Here is a 21,474-nt window from a genome sequence, read left to right on the forward strand (position 1 = left end):
AGCAAATCTAGCACAGAGAAACATGAGAAACACTTGACATATGTACACTTCCCTCTGTAGAAACACAGTTCTATGTAATGATCATTTAGCACAAAATTACTAAATGGTACTGCTACTACTCAGACAGTACACATGGATCATATACAGACCTGCAGAGCTCTTGTCATTGGCTGAAACAACTCCCCTGCTTACAGGCCATTTTATAAACCTATGTACATGTATGCTTCAATCAATGTCATAATCAGAGGGAGAACAATGCAGCAAATGCTGATTCAGAGATGAGGATGTTTCTTACCTTGACAGGGGAACGTGTCATCATCTCCCCAGAGCCTCGAGGGAATATGCGGGCCTGGGCGATCATTTCTAACACGCTGGTTTTTCCTGCACTTTGGTCTCCAACCACCACCACCTTAAGTGAAAGTTTAAACAGCCATTGGCTTTTGGAAGGATATTCTGGAAGTTTAGACAAAAGCTGACTAGGAAGACATACATCTGTATCAACATCATCCATTTCCATTGAAAATGGAAAGCTGAGCACAACAGCAGTAACTGAATCTAGACAGGGTTTATCTAAGAGCCAAAACAGGCTTATTTAACATGGTTAAATTTGTTATCTTCAAAATTATCTTACTGCTTTTAAAATGAAAGACATGTCTTAAGCAAAAAGGTGGAATTATAAGAAAATAGCCTAGCACTAACTCTGGATTATTCTGGAATATAATGAAATGCTCTATTTAATTGCAAAACTGGTGTTTCAGTAGAAATTATTGAACTTGTTATCTGCTTACTCGAGGTAGGTGATCTTGAGTGTTATAACTGGCATCATAATCAGACAGGATGTCAAGTACTTCAGAATACATATCAATCAAGGACTTCTAAAAAAAAAGTACATAGAAAAAACACAGTCAAATAAGAGATATATATAGTTATATAGTTAAAAAATAAAGGATGTGTGAAAGTCCTGATGACTCAAAAAATTAACAGAGGTATCTTAAAACAAATGTTAGAAGTTTATATATGAATAAACAAATGCAATTTAGAATAGCATAATGGAAAATACAGTGCCATTATATTTCAATGAGGTTTTGTAACACATACCTTTAACTTCCTCTGATGAATTCCCTTGTCATCTCTTTGCAGTACCAATTTTCTCAATTCTTTGTTCTCCTTCTCTAATCGCTCAAGCATTCTTTGGTATTTGAGCTATAAAAAGTAGTACAAACATATTTGTGCAATTATGGACATAATAGATTCACATGAGTGAAGTTTTACCTATGAAAAACTTATAATCCTTCAGGCAGGTCTTTCAGAAATATAGAAACCTTCATGATCACTAGTCATTAAGAATACAAGGTCACCAAGAGAAGTGTGTCAGAATTACTTTATTTTTTGCAATGCAACCCTTTTGCTTCAAAAGTTTTTATAAGAGCACACTATTCAAACCTCAGGACACAAAGATCAATATTAAAGCTTCTTAAGCATCATTTTCAAAGAAGCTACACATATGGAACCAGACAGAAATCAGTGTCAGTGTGAACTGGCCATTCAATCAAAATGGAGCTTGAATGTAAATGGGCATGCCTCATTTAGACCCTTTCTTCAACATAAAACCTCAGATTGAGACAACTGTACCAGCTTTGCCCTGTTTAGGAGATTGCAGTAGTACTCTGAAGATGAGAGATATATATAGTTTTGATATCTACTCTGGAAATGTTTTTCTACAATGTGGAAATGTGTTTGGCCTGAGTGTACTTTAAAAAAAAACAAATTTCAATATGTTATTAAAAAAAGGTAAGTAATAAATGCACTCAAAACTAGCAAATCTATCATGAGGTTAGGAATGCCCCTATAGAATGTAGCTGAGTCAAAGAGCCAATCAGTTTAGAAGCCTGCAGATAAAAGATTAATTGTACATTAATGTGAGCAAGAAAACCAAAACATTGACAAATATGACTAATGTGCACCATCCCTGAAAAAAATCTAGCTTACAAATAACTAGCTCTGTCTTGCTAATCAAGGTGAGATTAAAACTTGCTTGGAATGAGGTCTTGCTTTCTGTAAGTCATTGTCAGAGAAGAACAGACTAAACTGACCTTTGCTCTGTGCCAACACAGGGGACTCTGCATTCATACATTCAGAGATTGAAAAAAGCACTGCATTTCTACCAAACATATTTCAGGTGTGCTTTTGTCTAGTAAATCTGAGTCTGCTGAACATAAATCACTACTTAAGGCAGCAATAACTCAGAAAAGTCACCTGAGTGCGTAGTAATTCTTCTTGAAGTTGATCAATCTTCTCTTTGTCAGAAACCTACAAAGAAAAATAATCATGGCTACCATCACTTGTTTAGTTTAAGCACTGTAAGTAACCAAATTATGAACTGAAAGTTTCATTCCACATAAGAAAAGTGACTTGACATGCATTTTAGCAAGTAAAATTCTTCAATTAGCATTTGAAATTTAAAGCCGATGGAAAGCCCCATCTGCATCAGGAGCTTTACATCAAAGAATTGTCTGAATTTCAGTACATGCAAATGTAAAAATGAACCCTTCAAGACCTTAATACTGGGAAAGTGGGCTTAAGGAAAAGCTGCTTCATATGGTGCTGAGATTTCTGCCACTGAACTAAACGTAGTTTTAGTGGTCAAACTCTCAGGATCTTGTATATCCATTTTCTGAATTAGCACCATCTTAATGTGATAAAATCACTGAACACCTGCTTGCTACAGAAAATACTTTCAGGTGAGTATTCACTATTTATGAATATTCATAAGCATTCTTACTTCATATTTGTATGTCATAATTCTAAACAGGCTACACAACTTCATATACTTTAGATAGGCAGGACAGTCTTGAAGGGTTATTTCAAAATTATTTAGATTACATTAAAACTTAGGAAAAATTAGGATATTATAGTACAAGACATCTTGAGATTCAAGGAATTAATGTAGTAAGATCAAGCACTAAGAAACATTCTAAGCTAAATGTTCCTAAAATGTGTTCATCAAGATGCAGTAAACAGTTGTTTTAAACAACCCCCTTTTACTAACACAAAGGCAAAAAGCATTAATGATGGAATACAAATTCCTATGATGTAAATATTTACAGACAACAAAATCTAATGGTTGACTGATAAAATATTCAATTTAGAAAAAATGGTAACCTAAACAATTATTGAGTGTGTCAATATTTAAATAAAGTTCACGTGATAAAGCCCATGTGACATTTACAACTCAAGCTGGCTTCAAATGAGAAAGAGCATATTATCTAATATGCAGAGGACAGCTGTTATTTAGACATAAATTAATTCCATTACTAAAACTTTACAGGAGTTGTTACAGACTAAACAAGAATTACAATCCACAAGTATTCATAGCACTCAGTACCATTTAGCTGTTAAACCTGAAGAACTGTGTCTGCACTTTATAGAAAGAAATCCAAACTGACACTTCCATCTAATTGCCATTATTTTCTTTCATAAAGAGCAAAGACAAAATGCTGTAAATTAACTTTTCATTGCTGTTAATTAGTTCAGTGGTAGCAAAAGTACATCAGAAACAGGGTTAGTTGAACAGAGGACTTGATGCGTGCAGCTATAAGCTGCTATATGTAAATAAACATTTACATATACACACACCTCCAACACCTCAGAGATATTAGGGGAAAACAAAAACAGGAGGCAAAGAAAGTGATGCACAGAGCCAAAAGAAGCAAGAAAATTTAGGAAAGAAAAGGAAAACAAAGAGTTTCCATGTGCTGCAGACTTTCAAAGGAGGTAATATTTTCCTGCTCTCTGTTGCTCTCAGAGGACTTGTGGGGCCATGATGCACCTCTAAAGTGCTTCCCTACAGACCTCTCCAACCACAGGCACTGTCTGTGTGGGCTGATGCTTCTGTTCAATGCAGAAAGCCAAAATACTGCACAGCCTTGCAATGCGAGATCTGAAGCAAAGAATCATCCAGCACTAGATGATGAATTCTAACAAGGACTTTGGGTAAGTTATGTCAAAACCAACAAACAGCTCCAGAATGATGCCTTTGCCTCAGTGCTTGGTGCAGGTGTGATTTCAATGTTATACATACAGTATTTTGAACATGTGGTCCTTAATATTGCTAGAAATTTTAAAGTTGCCACAAAAGCTAAAGTATCAATTTGAAGTACTAACAGTCACATAAGACTGATTTCTGATTTCTATCCCCCCCAAAAAACAACTATTAAAGTATGTTTCTATAGGTATAGAGTACAGAAGGTAGTACATAGGTATAGAAACATACTGAGTTTGTTTAATCCAGTTCAATACGGAGTATTGAGTATTTGTTTAATCCAGTTCAATACGGTTTGTAACTCAAGATTACTCCCTCTTTCCCCATTGCCACCATAAAGAATTATGAGAAAAGAATGCTGGAGACTTATTTTTAATCAAGGACCCTTGCACACAGATATCTGTTCACTGCAAATAATTTGAAACTGATTATGTGCAGAACTACAACAATTTCCAATAATTTAAATGAAAATATTAAGGCCCAGACAAAATGCATTCAAGCAGCCATGCACAGTGCAGTAGGTAAACAATTTTACTGCTAGATATTTAACAGGCTGCCCAAGAAAAAAAAAAATCAACAACAGAAGATTAAATTTTTGGTTTTAGTATCTTCTCCTGATTGTGAGATGGTTTGTACTGTTACTCAATTTACAACTGCAGTAGATTTAATATTGAGTAAATAAATTAAAATGGAAAAATATGCAAGTAAATTGGGCAACAAAACTTTCAAGAACTGAAATAGAAGTACCATGTTTTATTACAGACATGCAAGCAAGACAACTCAGTTAAAAAATAAAAAGGGTTAGTTTACGCCCTGTCAGAAGGGCCTGCAATGATTTATTTCATTGACAGTCACAATTTGTTCTTCCAAAAGAGAATATGGATCAATAATTGGATTCTTTGACCCATATCCTCATATCAAAGTATTAAAGAAAAGTTTACCATCTCTTTTAAATTGATTCAAACATAAAAGTTAGTGTAACAAACATGACTCATTCTTTGTCTTAAGGCATGTATGCCAAACAGCACATTGAATGCTAAGTGAAAATTTTCCATATGCAAAGGAAGGTAGACCTTCAGTCCTCTGAAAACACAATACTTGCCATGGAGGGCAGGATAACATTTACAAAGACAGCCCTTGCAGCTTCTTCACAGCTTGGGAATTGCGGAATTAGTTGCAACAAAGTTCTAAAAAGTAGACTCTCAATCATAAACAAATGTAGTATCAAGCTCATTTTTTCTCTGAACGTGTTTATTAGCCTGATAAATTTTTATATATCAAATATTGTGTTGGTTTTCCAGCAATTTTTACATGTTCATACATTTTATTATTACTTCAATCTATTATTCTATACTCTAGCTCTCTCACAATAAACTGTATACAATCCGACAAGGGAGCTTGTAACTCTAAACCATATAAAATAATATGGCAAGAAAGTAAAACACTGAAGTACTACTATACTTTCAGAGAACACTGTTTTCCTCTGTTGATGGACTCAAAAGCATGACAATTACAGCTATGCAAACATGTCTAAAAGTTTAATTAATATTTAGAGCATTTCTCTTTCTGTGGGATTTATCTTTAGATGTACAGAAGATCAAGTTCTGTATTCAGTGCTCAATTCCAAAGCTGCTGAAAAGTATGACTAATCAGAAAGTTTTTAAGGAGATACAAAAGCAGCCAACAAAGCAATGTGGTCAAGAATTACAGATTGCAACAGATCAGACAACTAAAACATCCCACTTTAAGAAGGATTTCCAATCAGCCATATAATAATTAACAAAATGATCAGAGCTTAAATTAAACAAGTAAAGAGAAGTATAGATGTTCAACAAGCATAACAAATCAGTAAAAATTCTGCTTTAAGATGGAGAACAGACAAGGGACTACCACTGATGACTATACAGTAGATATACTGTTATTGTCAGCAGTATTCTATTGTATAGGCAAAATTCTTACTAAGGAGCTGCTGTCATTTTCAGATTGGCAACAGTATAAAGCAGGGGAGAAAAACTCCCAGAGATATAGTCCCTGTAAACAGCTACACTCTTACAAGACAGAGCCACCAGAAACAAGCAACAGTAAACAGGTTTGATTCATGTACTTTCCTTAAATGCATTTTTAATGTTTGAACTTTAAATAACACTTTTTATAGAGGCAGAGATAATACATTTTCAAAGCGACACAAAGTACCTCTTTTGCTTTTAACATCATGCTTTAAATGCAACTTGGTTAACCTGAAACAGGACCACCCATCTGTAGTGAAGTTGGCCAATTACTTGCATCCATGATTTAATTAGTTAGATTTTTCTAGCTCAAATGCAGAGAGCTGAAGTATTGGATTAGAGTGAATGCAGAACATTTCATCCCTCAGGGCATCACCTTGCGCTTCTGCTGGGAAGAGAAGCCAGCGGCTCTGCGTGCTTCCTCTTCGTGCTGCTGGATTTGCTGTTGTAACAGAATGAGCTCCCCAAGCAGGCCCTGCCATGAGTTTATAATAAAAAGGAGAGGAAAAATTTGGGGCGTAAGGAGAACAAAGTTAAACCAAAAGGCATGACACAAAGACAGATGAAAACCAGGTATGAACGGGTCAATTCAAATGCAAGTGGAATTTCATTAGCAAGATCTCTTGCTAGCTGGAGTGGATAGAGACAGCAAAACCACGCATTTTGCAAATCCAGGGAGAACAAAGCAACCAATGTTTAGCTACATTTTACAATTATATTCAGCTTTAACAAAGCATCTAAATATTTTTAAAATTCCATCTATAACTATCTCAGCTTTAAAATATTATCAAACTGTTCGGTTCAGCTTTGTCAGTAAAAATTCTTTAGGGTATTTTTGCTTTGTTTTTATTGCTAGCAAAATACAGACAGTTTATAAAAAATGATTTTTGGTTGGTACTTGACTTTCCAAAATTAGCTGAAGAAAAATAGTTTCTTGAGCATAAAAAAAGAAAAAGCTCCTTCTCCACTTCCATAACACACTGCAATTTAAATTCATGCTGTCATAACTCTTCCTGATCATTCCAAAACTTCCTAAAACTTGATGCTTATTTTTTTACTCATTCAGCATTTCCACAAAGCTTAGTTCTCTTCTCCCTCCACACCAAACAATCCTATAATGGTGAGCTGTCTTTCAAAATTGGTTGAGAAATACAATGCCAGCCTCTACCAGAATCTTATGAACTGTTTATTTCAGAGAATGCAGAGAAGAATATTAATGAACTATTTAAATAAATTTCTTTTAAAAAAATATTACATCTTCTAAGAAAACATGCAGTGAAATGAAATGTTTCAAAATTGTACTTCAGGAATCAAAACAAGCTCTGAAACAGAACTTTGGTGTAAGAATTCAAGACATCCATCATCAAGTATACATCTGTTGCATGAAATACACACACAGGCATGTACACATAAGGATAAACAACACAAGAGAATGGATAAAAGGAGAGACACAATCAAATGACCAAATATAAACATTGTTAAACAGTGATTTGTATAATTTGAAGCACAGAAAAATCTTCTTGCATTTTACTGAACCACTTTCAGATTTAATAAATGCCTCTAATGCCAGACTAGCAGATGCACTAAAACTGAGCCAGGAACTCAAGCAAAAGACTTCATTCCTACACAGAAGCAAGGAGAGGAAGCCTCTTGGCTAGATTTAGTATTAGAAGAACAGTAATTATATTTTGCAGACAAGGAAACTCTCGGTATGACCCAACACATTCCCTTTAAACATTATGCTATGGGTCCAAAAATACAAGAAAAAACACTGAACAAAATCTGCCATGAAGGCCTTTCAGCATTTAAACAGCAAGTAACAGAAATTTGAAGTCACCAAATCGAATTATTTAATCAGCAATTCCTTTCAAAGACATCTGGTACATGTGACTTCTATTCCACAATAAAATATGACAAGAATAATTTGCAACTACAGTCACACCATTTAATAAAATATTCAAATAAAAAAATTATGTCATTTAAAAGACTTCTCTGATAGATACGAAGATAATGTTACAATCAATAATCACATTATTACTTATATTTTAGATCTTAATTTACTGTTTTAGATTAAAAAAATAAATTAATATTAAAAAATTAAGAACTTTAAATAGCACAGAACTACACACACAGCACCCCAGCTGGCATAAACCAAGACACAAATAAAAATATTGATATCTCTCTGTCATTGGACACTATCACTGCATGTCCCCTCCACCAAAATCAACCTGTCCTTCAAAGAATTGTTGCTAGAAAAATCAACACCAATCAATTAATGAAATTTCAAAAATCAAGTTCTTTACAATCATTACATTATTCTTTTCATTGTCAAAGAAACAATGTAAAGGGTAGGGAATAACAGGAGTTAAAAGACTACAGTAGTTGACATACTGGGACAAACCCTGACAATGTTACTGTGCATTCTTTAAACTTCTCCCATCTCCTATTATCTTGTATTAAAAGTTAAGATACTGCACTACAGCTGAGTGCAACTCTCTCTTTATTTTAAAAGGAATACAAAGGAGTGAAAATTACAAGATAGGTAAAGAGATAAATTTTTAAGAATTTGAATAAATGTAACAATTTTATCTAGAGCATCTATAACCTCCAACTGGAAATTAAGTTGGGAATATAATAGCACTCTTAATAAAACAGAGAAAATTATGCAAACTTTATTGCATAAGTTGCAAGGAAAAACAAAACAAAAAACAAATGTTTAAAAAAAAATCCAAGTGAGTGACAGTCCTTACTCAAGTCTCTCTCGCTCTCCAGCAGCAGCTGTGGTCAGGGGCTGTGGGATTTGTGCAGCTCCTTACACCAGCTGAAGGTGACCCTGTGCAGGCTGAGTGAGACAATCACACACTGCAAGTGCTCCAGGGAGCAGCAGGGTCTCCACAGCACGACATGGTGCCAAAGAACCAGAGCAGGAAAGGACCCTAAGCCCCACACCAAGACCTGAGTCACAGTCTTCAATCCAACTCCATCACAGCTATATCCACTATATGTTTCCTTTAATGGTAAAGACTAAGCTTTGGAATTTGTCTGCTTTAAGAGGAAACTATTTCTTAAAGAAAATTTTCATGAAGACAGACAATAGTGCAAGATAATCTAAGAAGATAACACAGCTGTTTCAAGTAGGAGCCTCAACTAGTTCCTCACTTACAATACAGTACTTTTACTTCACTATAGTTTTTATAACTTTGCTCTTCTTTCTCCCAGAACAAAATTTCTTATTTAATCCAGGTAAAGAGAGATTTAGATGCCACATATTTAAACTACTTATCTGAACACTCCAGTAATTTAATTCTCTTTTAAAAAGATTGTACTTTTTGGATTAAATGAGAGATTATGAGATAAACACATTAGCTGACAAGAAGCAGTACAGCCTGATTTCGTGTTTAGGACATCTTTCACTCTCTTAAAGTTACTTTGCAAAACAACTGGTTTCTTACTCAGTCTGCTGGAAGCTTTTAGAGACCTGTCTGAGGATCACATCCTGTAACAATTCTTCAGAAAATTCCTCCAAACAAATAATTTCTAGATTTATCAGTTACTAATCTCTTCACAACGAAACAAAGAAAACCATCTCTCATCAGGCACATTGAGTATCATACTACAGCACCCATACAATCACTTCATGAACCCATACAATTACAGTTCTTAAACTAGCATTGGTTGGCAGTGGTAAGCATTGAATGCAAAAAGGCCATCTCATCCATTGTCTTGAAAGCAATAATTTTTCCTGCCAACAAACTTGGTGATTATGCTCTGAATAAATGTAAGAGATTCATATGTGCCTAGTTTCAAATATTCTGTCCAAACTGATCAGATTAATTAGTAAATTAACAGTTTCTTATCAGATATAATCATTAGACCAAAATTTTCTTAATCATATTAATTTAATCTGGTGATATTTTCCACACCACAGTCAAAGTTAAAATGCAGATATCACTGCATCCAAAACAACCACAGAATCATTACAAGTTTTAATGATATTACTAGTATTCAATAGAAGTGTCAGTTATTTCAATCATCAGAGACAATAAACTAAGATGGCCACTTCTTCACAAATCAATAGTAAAGTGTTCTTTATGTTTTATACAGTGAAACCTGTGCAAAGCAATCACTCTGGAGAAAAACATAGACAGTTTACCGACAAAGGGGAAATAAAAAGCTAGGTTAATTCTTGTGTAAAAATCTATCAGTGTTCTGCAGGGGGAAAAATGGTTGTAAGATCTGAGCTTTGTACATGTTTCACTATGTTACCATGCAGAATTAATGCAGAATAAATGTATACATGCCTGTATATACAGAAAAGTTGTTTATGGAAAAGCCCCAGTTATAGTTCAGAAAATTTCAGTTCAAAAATAACTATATGATAATTTACAAATTCCCTGATGTATATTGTTTTCCTTCCATTTTTGTAAAACAATTTTTAAATACAGACAAGAAAAATAAAAGCCTTTAAAGAATGAGCAATACGACAATTTAGGAATTTAACAGAAATGTTCATGAAAACAAAAAAATAAACTTCACCTTCTTGACTTCAAGGAAAAAAGTGCTAAAACTTTAGGTTATCAAAATACAGTAACATTATTTTCCAGAAAATAGTAACAAAAATATGATGTATGCTTTATCTATATGAAGAAATTAAAAAACAGACTAGTTTAAGAAATGGAATCCTTTAAGGCAGAAATTCTTAAGTAAGAATTAAAACTGTGAAAATGTCAACAGAAATGAGTTTGAAGCAGAAATGCTAAAAAATAAATATAAACACCTAAACCAACTTCAGTAATAAGTTATAAACTCAAGTGCCATGGAGATCATGCCCTGAAAAATTGCAAATGCACATACAATACCTAAAATCACATTTTTATTACAGACCAATTTTCTTAATAATGCAATTACTAAACCTATTCATGTCTGCCTTGAAGTTCCTTACACCAAAATGTTCATTATCCGTGCAATAATTTTATTTATAAAAAGCAGTAATGCATACTGAACTAATATTCAACAATAAATTGTTTTCAAGCTGCTTCAAATGAACTTCTGCAATGGGCTACTGATGCACTTTCAAACCATAAATACCTGTTTATAGAGACATTTTCAGGTTTGCAAGTGAGTAATTACCTTCTTGAACTGTTTGTCATTGTCATATCCCTGGTCAGTAGCCCGGAATGCTGTTTCTCCTGGAGAACCTAGGACACAATTACAGAAACTAATAATAAGATGCAAAAGGCACTTAAAATCGCGAACTACAGTTACTAGAAAATTAAAGCTTCAACCCCCATGAGTTAGTAATTCAATAATCTTTGAAGTTCCTATAAAAAAAATTCATCTTAAGAAAGTGAAGAAGAAACTCAGTTTAAAATTCATCTGAAAATTTTATATCTAGTTTATGACTCAGATTAATTATATCACAAGGGAGCAGGGAGCTTCAGTTAGACTATTAGAAGTTCTCAAAATATTGCAGAATTAGTTTTTGAGAAAGACAGAAGGATAATGCAAAATCCACTGCTGTTACTGTAATGAGAAAAAAAAATCTTTCCTATTGTAATGACAGGTTTTCAAAAGAAGCTTCTGAAACAAGCCTGAAATAAAAAGCATCTGCTAAGGACTATGGCAGAGATACATCAACCATTCACCTATTCATTCCCACAGGGGAGGACCTAGGTCAGGAAAAGGTTCTTCACCCAAAGGGTGGATGGGCACTAAAACAGGCTCCCCAGGGAAGTGGTCACAGCACCAAGCCTGGCAGAGTTCAACAAGATTTTGGACACCTCTCTCAGGCACATGTGAGATTTTTAGGATATCCCTGAAAAGGGCCAGGAATTGGACTCTATGATCCTGATGGGTTCCTTCCAACTCAGCATATTCTGAGATTCTGTGATTCAATGAAGTATTTTTAAAATAGTTGGAAAGTATTTATAAATCCATATTAAGTTGCTGTAAATAGTTGTATTTATATTGATATTCACTCCTCTTAGTATAGTAGTGTTTTAACAGTTTGCTGTAAAAAGGCAAGTTAAGGGCAGGAAAAAGGGCTTTTACACACCTAACAACAGAAGTAGATCAGAAGCTCCTATGACTTCACTAACCAAATTGTAACCTGTGAAAAATCAGCAGAAGAGGGGAAATAAAAATTATAAACACAAAACAAAATGCAAGATAAAGATGAGGGATCTTTGTTTCATTTGGAGGACCACACAATCATAAATGGCCATTATGCCAGTGTGAGTATGATAACAAGTAATTGGTGACATCTCACTATTGGTCAATAACAACACAATTTTAAACTGTTAAAATTTTAAACAGCCAGAATACATAGGAGATTGTAATCTACTTGTCACTCTGCTGAACTTGGCCCCTACTTAGATTCTTGCTGCATTTGTAAGATTAATAAACTGGTTCTGCCACTGACAGTATTTCAAAGAAACAAAACCACACTTCTTACGCACACTGATATGAAAATATTTTCAAACACACTTAGAACAATGATATAACCCCTCACAGATACACTAAGCCTCCTACTGCCTGGATATACTGAATAGACAAACCATCCCCATGCCTTTTCTGAAGGATTTGGAACTCACCTGCTCCTTTGAAACACTGCCCCACCTAACCTAAATCTCCAAGAATACCTTTGTTACAAATGCCCTACTTCACACGCTTGCAACATTAAGAACCTTTGCTCTTAACAATCCAATCCAACTCTTTTCTCCTGTAACAGCTGATATTGCTGCTGTCCAGTGACACACTCACGGAGTTCTAGCTGGACACATCCAGCTTCTCTGACTCACTGAAGAATTGAGCTTTCAAGCTGAAGAAGAAGATGAAGCTGAATAGAAGTTTTCTATTCAATTTCACATTACAGTTCTCTGCACTTGCTACTAGGATTCTCTCTTTTAAAAATACATCACACTTACCTGTGTCCACAACTCTTTCAGAAGAGATATTCAATGCAAACACAAACATTTTCAGGATCTGGTTTGTTTTAATGTCTAAGGACATACCTACACCCTCATCATCAAATAGGTTCAGCTTTTGAAATTAAAACTTAGCTGAAAATTTGTTCTCACCAGGAGAAAGAAATCCTTTCAGTGAAGCAAGGCTCTCTCCAATCTTGTCAAAGTCAGGCATAAGTTTGGCAAGGTCATCTGCATCAGGGAGGGCTTTGAGAAGTTTTTCTAGGAAAACAGTACAACAGCTAGTGAGTTGGGCTTTTTTCTATTATTTTTTGGGGAAAAAAAAGTCTTAGGCCATAAAACCTAGCAACTGTTTCAGGATATGGCTTTTAAAAAAATTTTTAAACAAGTATGAAGAAGTTTCTCTCCACATGCACCTCCCCCCACTACTGTTGGGAAAGACTATCAGATCTGAAAAACCACTTGCTTTTTTAGACTTTGAACTTCCTGATAAGTTGGCTGCCTTAGGTACTTTATAGTTACCAAAAACTTATTGCTGCATTTTACCAGATTTCATACACTATCCTTTCACTTACTTTGTAGAGGATGTTTTAAAATTACATGAAACTGTATCTATGCTCACGTCTTTAATCTTTTTAAGAAAAGCCTAGTTTTCAATTTCATAAAAAGCCAATTTTGTGATCCTTAAGAGTAAAAATCATTAGCTTTAAAGTACTATAAAAATGCAGTGTTTATTTGCAGTAAGAACAAGAAAAACTTGTATCAGTTTCCAATCTCTGCATTTACCTATGCAATTCTCACACATGGCATTGAGGCTGGAAGTAAACATCTATAAGGCCCCTCCCAATCCAAAGCATTCTACCATTCTCTGCAGCAAAATCTGCATTTTCTTTTCCAAAAAAAAGATCATCACATTTCTACCCTACATACAAAATATAAGTCAGAGCTTGATTTTCAGATTTCTGTCTTTCATCTAAAAATACACAAAAGACTCTACTGCAACCTGAAGGCTCAGGAAAGCAAGTCTATATTTTTCACTTTCTTTTCTTCTGTATCTTCAAGATAGTTGTGTGGATAGGCAGGTTCGCTATTCTGCATTTCCAACTGGTCTTTTGCTCACACATTTTTTACTATCTATTTATATTTTCACTTATAAGTCAATCATATAGAAAGAAAAAGCTTTCTGCATAATACTACCAAAACCTGTGTGAGTCCCCTTGATCATGCTGCAACTCTCCTTTCTGGGAGACTAATGGGACTAATATGGCTTTATGAAAGGACCAAGAACATTCTCAAATGAAAGGATGCATTAGGGAATACCCATGCTAAACAGAGCTTAATTTCTTCTTACAAACACACTGATACAAATTCTTTGGTGAAACACACATCAAACTCCAAAAATAAAAGTCCACTCAAATTACACCTGAAAAGCTACTCCTGGAGTGAGGCCCTGAGGACCTACACTCCTCTGTTAAGTTTTACACATGCCAGTCTTTAGACAGAGAAACATCATGGCTTTGTGATACCGATGTCAACAAGTTCATCAAGCTCCCAAATGAAGTCAGGAACAATCCACTTATAATCCTCGAGATCTGGTATCATGTCCTTCCACTGCTCATATGTCTAACAAGAAAGGAGAAAAATCACGGTAGAAATAGAAAAATAGAAAAAAGAAATATACATAGAGAAGTGTATGAGCAACTACTACCTACACATAAAACATACTAACCCACCATCTTTAGCTATGAGTAGTACTTTGATCTTTTAAGATCTATAGCACTTTCCTAAACAATGTTTTCCATATTCACTCATTTTTATTATCATCAGTTAACCAAGCAGTGGCATCCCTTTTTTGTGGCTATAACAAGAACTTCTGTTCTGAAGTATATAATAGCAAAGACAAAATGCATGAAGTAGTTTCCAGAGATAAATACCTTCTTAGCTGTGTAGCCACCTCCTACTGCAGATCCTAAGATGAGATAGCGAACTCTGAGAAGCCTAGAGGCTAATCTGGCCAGCCAAAAGTTCCTGTGGGACTGGTACCCATGTTTTACATTTAAAAGTTTTGTTTTGTGAAGGGGAAGACGATTCAGAGAAGAGAACTGCTGAATGGATATCCTTAAGGGAGGTCTCTGGAACTTTGCACTTGGATAGTAGGGATGATGGATACTTCGGGAAACAAGATGCAGGTTTTGAAGCGGTGATTTTCTCTTTATTCCACAGCTGCTGTTTGCTAGACTCCGGCAGATGACACTAAAAGAAAGAAATAAAAACTTCAACTGATTTCTTCAACACACCATTAACTCAAACACCTCTGTAGAAGCAATCCACGTTATATTCCAGCTGGCTACAGATAATCTTATTACATCACCTTGAATCCGCAATTTCCAGCTACTGCTGCTATGCTTATGAGGAAAATAAAAAGCTGCAAACATTGTTAATGGGTATAGTATTTCTAGTGGTTACAGACACAAAACCTTCACTACAAATTCTGAAGTCTGTTAGGGATTACATTTAACTTTCACACTGCAATAAGGCAAGTAACACATGTGGTAAAGCATTGTTTGGGCTAAAGAGTCCATAAAACACTTCCAACATACAAAAAACAGTTTGGCCTGTCTTATTCTCTAAATGAACTTTTAGTGAACATTAAGTTAGCAGAGGATTTCCAAACTTTAAAAAACCCCAATACACAGAAAAAAATTCTTTGGAGAATACATTTGTCCTATTTAGGCCAACCATGTGCTTAATGACATTTTTCAGTTCCTTTCACTTGCTGTGGTTCTAGGATTACAAGATTATGGTTTTGTCTTGGGTTATGTATAGACAAGATTAGTTTTGGAGGTGGCTGCACCATGTGCATTGATGCTTTCATGAAGGAACTCAGATTTAAGAGGGAAAAGTCTGGAAAATTTGACTCTGAAAGCAGAGCTCAGCCATGAAAAGCACACATTAAAACACAGGAGCCTAAAAAATCCTGCCTATGTTATGCAAACACATGGTCTGGAATAAAACTTGTGTACTATATGTGAAATTACAGGCATGAAATTTTGAAAGTTGAAATGAAACCTTGTCCTTTTTCAGGGTTTCCAATATTATCAAGTGCATCTACTTCCAAATGGGACAAAAAAAGAAAAGAAATGCTTCATATCACTGAAATGGCAAATTACTAATTCCATAATCCTAAAACATTTAAAATTAACAGATTTTAACAAGAACAAGTGAATCATACTTAGTGGACAATATTACAGCACTTTCTAATAACATGCTTTATGATCTATACAGCTCTTTGCCTCAAGATTTTCAATGTACTAGAGGTGACAGGCACATTCTTAATGTCCAAACAAGTGAAAGACTTTGTCATAAAAAGAACTTTTAATCCAGAAATTGAGCTTTTGGAATCAGAATTCAGATATTTTTCTCTCTTAAAGACCAATTTTGCCAATGATCTAAGTTTAGAAATTTCCTTTAGTGCAATGGAAAGCTCAGTAAAGCAACTCCAGGGACTGCTCTGCCAGTCCTTGCTCCTAAGTCACTATGGCTGAGAAGGACTCCCTTTGCTGCTATACTAAACTATCTCTGCAAGGCTGGGCTTTGGCAATATGAAACTTAGAACCTAGAAAGAGATTAATATGCAGGAACAGAACAATTCCTAAACCAGTAAACCATTTCTCCTCTTGGACATGGAATTACAAAAGGCTCAGAAATTAACTACAAAGAGAACCAATAAAAAAGTGCCTCCACACTTGAAATGTTTAATTTCCCAGTTTTGAAGCCAGGTTTTTAAATCAGGGTGTGCTAATCCTGTATGATGCATGCCAATGACTGGGCTGTTCATTATTTTGTTTTGCAGTCATTACCATTTCACAGATCTTTATTATTTTCAGCAGAGACCATGTGGTAGCACATACTACAGCAGTCACTCCTCATTATTCATCTTCGTCTGGGATAAAGGCATTTTGTGCAATATTATGTGACTTTCTTCTCTGTGATTTTTTCTTTTGGAACACATTGTGTTGTATAGCATTGTCTGTATGCTTAAACTGAAGGGAAAATTGAATTCTATTAAATTTGCCTGGCAAAACCTCAATCCACAACTTCCTTTTGAGTGTTACTGCCTATTTCAAACCCAGCTGTGCTTTACTTGCACATCTGAAATCTTATAATTCATTTAAACCCCCACTACTCCTCCATCACACCAAAACATCCATATTCTATTTCCTCCCTCCTGCTGCTGCTAAGTCTCCTGATGAATACTGACCAAAAAATCACCTTGAGCTCTCCAATGAAAAGTACAGCCAGATGGAAAAGGATGGCAGAACAATGCTATTAAATGACCACTTAATGAGTTCCAAATTTCAAGCCTCTGCTACGTTGGTTTTAACAATAACAAAAATAACAATAACTATCTTTCCAGATATGAGTGGTTCTGCCTGATTACAGGCCTGCAACCTGCAACACTGCACTGAGATTATAAATGCCTTATAAAACACAAAATAAGTGGCCAGCTATGCCTGTGACTACAAAGCAAACATAACCCAACAAAAAGCACGGTGGCATTTTCTTTCTCCCTCAGCACAAGACAATGCTTATTTTCCTACTGCTTCTCCCAAAGAGGGGTTGGAACTACATGATCTTCACGTTCCCCTTCCCACCCGAACTATTCCATGACTCTATAAAATTTGCCAAGGAATATCGTGCTGTTATCCACCAGTCCCTGTCACTGCTCCAGCCGGGAATGCTGCAGTAGAACGGTGGAAAACAAGCGGGACGCAAGGCAGCTGCTGGCAGGGACAACGCATGGACACGAAAGCAGCCCGAGCTCCCCTGGGCGAGAATGCGGGAGAAGCAGCCCTCTCCTACATGCACCGCCTCCCCCGGTCCCAGGGGAGCCGGAGGGTGGAGAGTGCCCAGCCCGGGGCTACCAGGCTGCAGCAGCCTCAGGCCCAGCCCTGCGCCACTCACACCCGCACCTCGCACCCCAACCCGCTGTGCTGCGCCGCCTGCAGCCCGCCAGGGCCCGTCCCGCTTACCAAGCCGCCGCCGCCCGCGTCCGCCACATCGTAAGGGCCGGGAGGGAGCGGGAGCGGCCCGGGAGGGAGCAGGAGCGGCCCGGGAGCCGCAGGAGCGCGGCCGCGCTGAGGGCAAGGGCAGCGGCAGCCGCTTCCGGGCACCGCGGTCCGCCCGGCCCGGCCCGCCGGAAACAGCGCCTCACTGCGTGAAGGTTCCGGGCTCAGCTGCGGAGAAGCAGGGAGGGTTTAGAGGGAGCACCGCGGCGGCTGGGCGGCCGGGAGCGGAGAATAGGGGCGTGCTGAATCTCTAATGTTGGGATCAGGGATCCCTCACCGGGATCATGGAGCTCTCACACTTGGATCAGGGATCCCGCATCGGGATCAGGGGTCCCCGCTCCGGGATCAGGGGTTCTTGACACCTGGATCAGGGATCCCCGCACCGGGGGCATGGAGCCCTCACACCGCGGTCCCGGATTAGTCACACTTGGATCATGGAACCCCGCACTGGGATCATGGTTCCCTCACATCGGCGTCGTGGACCCCTCACACTGGGGTTCTGGATCCCCCATACCCCCGTGATCGCCTCGGGGCCTCATCCCTGTGCCCCTGGCTGCTCTCGGGCAGGCCTGGAGAGGGTGCTGAGGGCAGCCCAGCCCGGGTGGTGGTAGCAGGGGCTCCCACGCTGTTACAGGAAAGATTCTGATGAGTCCCCAGCTGTTGTTGTGTCTGGGGAATGCATGACATGCGTGGCAGCTCTGCCTTGAAAGCTGAAAAACACAAGGTGCTTCCCAGTGGGCTTCTGTGAATTGTTGGGTTTTTTTTCTGGCCACAATGAAGCAGGAGGCAAAGGCGACATCAGAAGAGTTCATTAGCTCTGTCCATCTGCGCTCACACAGGACCACCTCTGGTTAGGTCACTTCTGAGCAGTGCATGCCACACCTGTCCCTAAAGACCACACAGACATTGGAGCGTTCACCTGGCAATGCCAATGTTTGCTGACTTCAATAGGAAGTATTCCCTTGTGCCTGATCTGAATCTTTCTTGTAACATGTCCACAGTGGACAGGGATAATGTTACATTCTCCAGTTACCTGTTTGGAGATTGTTGCCATGACTCTTCTCAGTCTCCTTTTCCTTAGATAGAACAACACTAAGTAGCTCTTCCATATTTTATGACTCCTTTGTCATTCTCAGTGCTCTTCTGTGGAATGTCACCAGTTGATTCACAGCTTCCTTTCTGTAATGTGGCCAGAACTGGGTGTCACATGCTGAGAAACAGAAAATGAGATTTGGGGTGCTTTAGAGGTCAGGTTTCTGTTTATACTGTCAGATTTTTCAAAGCAAAATAAATTGCTTAAGGATGACATAATACATACATGTATTTTCAGAACTAGGATAAAAGTTGGGTTGAGGTGAGGCACGTGTTTTTGCCTCTTGCTTGCCTACTTTGTGACCATTTATAAGTTTAAGGGACTATATTTTAAATCCTACTTTGCTTTTATATTTTAGTTCGACCAGTTATTTTTGTAATTTATGTATGATTTTTTAAGACACGTTTCAATTTAAAAATATGAATGATGACACTCCATAGGACATGCTAACAAATAACTTTTTATGAATAAATACTATGTAATTCTTACTCCAAACAGTAGAGAGCATCATATTACTAAAAGTTCCAATTCAGGCTGCTTTCTCTCCAGGCAATGTGAACATGCTTAAGAAAATGAACAAATGTCACCATCTTCTTTGGTTGTGGATTAACAATTTGATTAATTATTATGACAGATTGTCAGACTCTGGAAATGATGAATGTTTTGCACCTTTAACCTGTTTTTTTCTTAATTTTCAGTTTTGAAGGTATAAATACTCCTGTGAGGGTTGTCTCTAAGAGTGCAGAACACCTTGGAGCTGGAATAAAACTATGAATAGTTAAAAGATTGTATGAGTCTTTATTCTTCCCTGGAGACCCTGCTTTGGTGGGAACTCTGCATCTCTCATCTCTGTGCCAGAGCAACCAAGGACCCCTGCTGCACCCTAGTCTGCTACTGGCACTAGAAAGAGCAAGGATGATGTTTGGGAAAGCAGCAAAAGCTGACCAGGCAGAAAAAGCGTGTGTGACCATCGTGTTTTCCACACCTGGCACCTCCCAAAATAATGAGTCATTTCCCAAAATCATCAGCCTGCCTTAGAAAAGTTACCTTTGCAGTTGTTCCCTTTTTTAATTTTAGCTTGTACTGTGGCTCTTGTATAACAACTGGTGTTCCCTTTGCTTGGTCTCAGAAGAATAAAATGATAAGTTGAGAGGCTCAGAGCAAGTTGCAGTGGAAGGAAAGAGAGGGTAGCACTGAAGTTGGGTCTGGAGAGAACCTTCTTCCCGCTTGATCTTGTGCAATAAATCACCCTTACACAGCTTAGTGCAGATATATCTTTGTGCGTGCAGCCTCTGGCCTGGGCTCCTTTTGGAGGTGTGGTAGGTTTCAAGGCAGAACAACTTGCCTCCAGTGCTTAGCACCAGCATTTTCAAACACCTCTGTCCCTGTGCTGGGCATGGGTGCACATCTGTTTTTATTAACTAACCGAATTCCTTCATTTTCTCTTCTCTGTTTCCTGCATTTCTCTGTTTCAGATCCTCTGAGCCTGCCCACTGGAGGATAGGCAATGCTCTTTCCTATTGCTTGAGATCTGGACTTGTACAAGTCCATGCCTCATGGCAGCAAAATGCTGAGGAAAAGGAACTAACTTGATACCTCTTGATCTGTTTCAGTCACCCTAGAAGTAATGCTTTAGTTTTCTTAACATACTTACTGGAAGAACAGGTTTGCCTTTCCTGACCTCACTCCTAAAATATTTCTTGTGTAACTTCTTAAAAAGTAGCAAAGTACAAGGAAATAGTAGTGGAATGGGAATGAATCACAAGACTAATCAGCAAATGCAGCCCCAAAAAAAAAAAAAAAAAAGAAAAAAAAGAAAAAAAAGAAGAGGTGGCAAAACTCTCAGTGTTGTTTTCCTGCCAGCTTCCTTTTGGCTCTGATTTAAAGGTCAGAGACTGACATCAGTGGGAAACTCCAGTTTTCCCCAGGAGTGAGTAAATAATCTCAGTGATGTCTCCCAAAGCTATATGGCGAGGTCAGAGGACATTCTATGAGGATATTCTCAATAATGAATAAAGTTCCTGGTTACAGATCCTACCTGGCTGAATCCTGACACATAGTCAGTGTACAAATCCACCTGCACAAGCTGGGGCCCCTTTTTCCAGTGCCAGAGCTTGATTTATTTTCTACAGCTTATGTGGAGATCACTGCTGGACACTTAGCTCAGACTGGTTGCTAAGAGTGTTAACAACAGCAATGGCTATTTTGTTTCTTATTTGGACACACTCCCGGTCTCCAGTGATTCCATAATCTCTTGAAGAAAAATACTCCCCTCTTGCCCTCTCCTGAAAATTTTGTGCCAGCAGCGCTTGCTTGTACCTACCAGAGTTATGCTCTG

The 21,474-nt window shown here is 37.5% G+C and overlaps 1 protein-coding gene across 4 annotated transcripts in view; it reads right to left on the minus strand.

Moving 5' to 3' along the window:
• The window catches only part of OPA1 (OPA1 mitochondrial dynamin like GTPase), a 47,423-nt gene extending 29,292 nt beyond the window's left edge, over positions 1 to 18,131 (minus strand). The window contains exons 1-11 of one of the 4 annotated variants that reach the window (XM_066556362.1): positions 18,008 to 18,131; positions 14,909 to 15,227; positions 14,501 to 14,597; positions 13,128 to 13,235; positions 12,104 to 12,157; positions 11,179 to 11,246; positions 6,425 to 6,523; positions 2,257 to 2,310; positions 1,099 to 1,203; positions 789 to 875; positions 296 to 409 (exon numbers count right to left, since the gene is read on the minus strand). In XM_066556362.1, the coding sequence (XP_066412459.1) occupies positions 296 to 409; positions 789 to 875; positions 1,099 to 1,203; positions 2,257 to 2,310; positions 6,425 to 6,523; positions 11,179 to 11,246; positions 12,104 to 12,157; positions 13,128 to 13,235; positions 14,501 to 14,597; positions 14,909 to 15,227; positions 18,008 to 18,036 (1,134 nt within the window). In that variant the 5' untranslated portion in view covers positions 18,037 to 18,131. The remainder of the gene's footprint in view (positions 1 to 295; positions 410 to 788; positions 876 to 1,098; positions 1,204 to 2,256; positions 2,311 to 6,424; positions 6,524 to 11,178; positions 11,247 to 12,103; positions 12,158 to 13,127; positions 13,236 to 14,500; positions 14,598 to 14,908; positions 15,228 to 18,007) is intronic. The other 3 variants (XM_066556363.1, XM_066556364.1, XM_066556365.1) reach the window with 3 other exon arrangements.
• Between the last annotated feature and the right edge of the window lie 3,343 nt (positions 18,132 to 21,474).

This window comes from Molothrus aeneus, chromosome 10 (assembly GCF_037042795.1).
Source record: "Molothrus aeneus isolate 106 chromosome 10, BPBGC_Maene_1.0, whole genome shotgun sequence".
In the NCBI taxonomy this organism is placed as follows: domain Eukaryota; kingdom Metazoa; phylum Chordata; class Aves; order Passeriformes; family Icteridae; genus Molothrus; species Molothrus aeneus.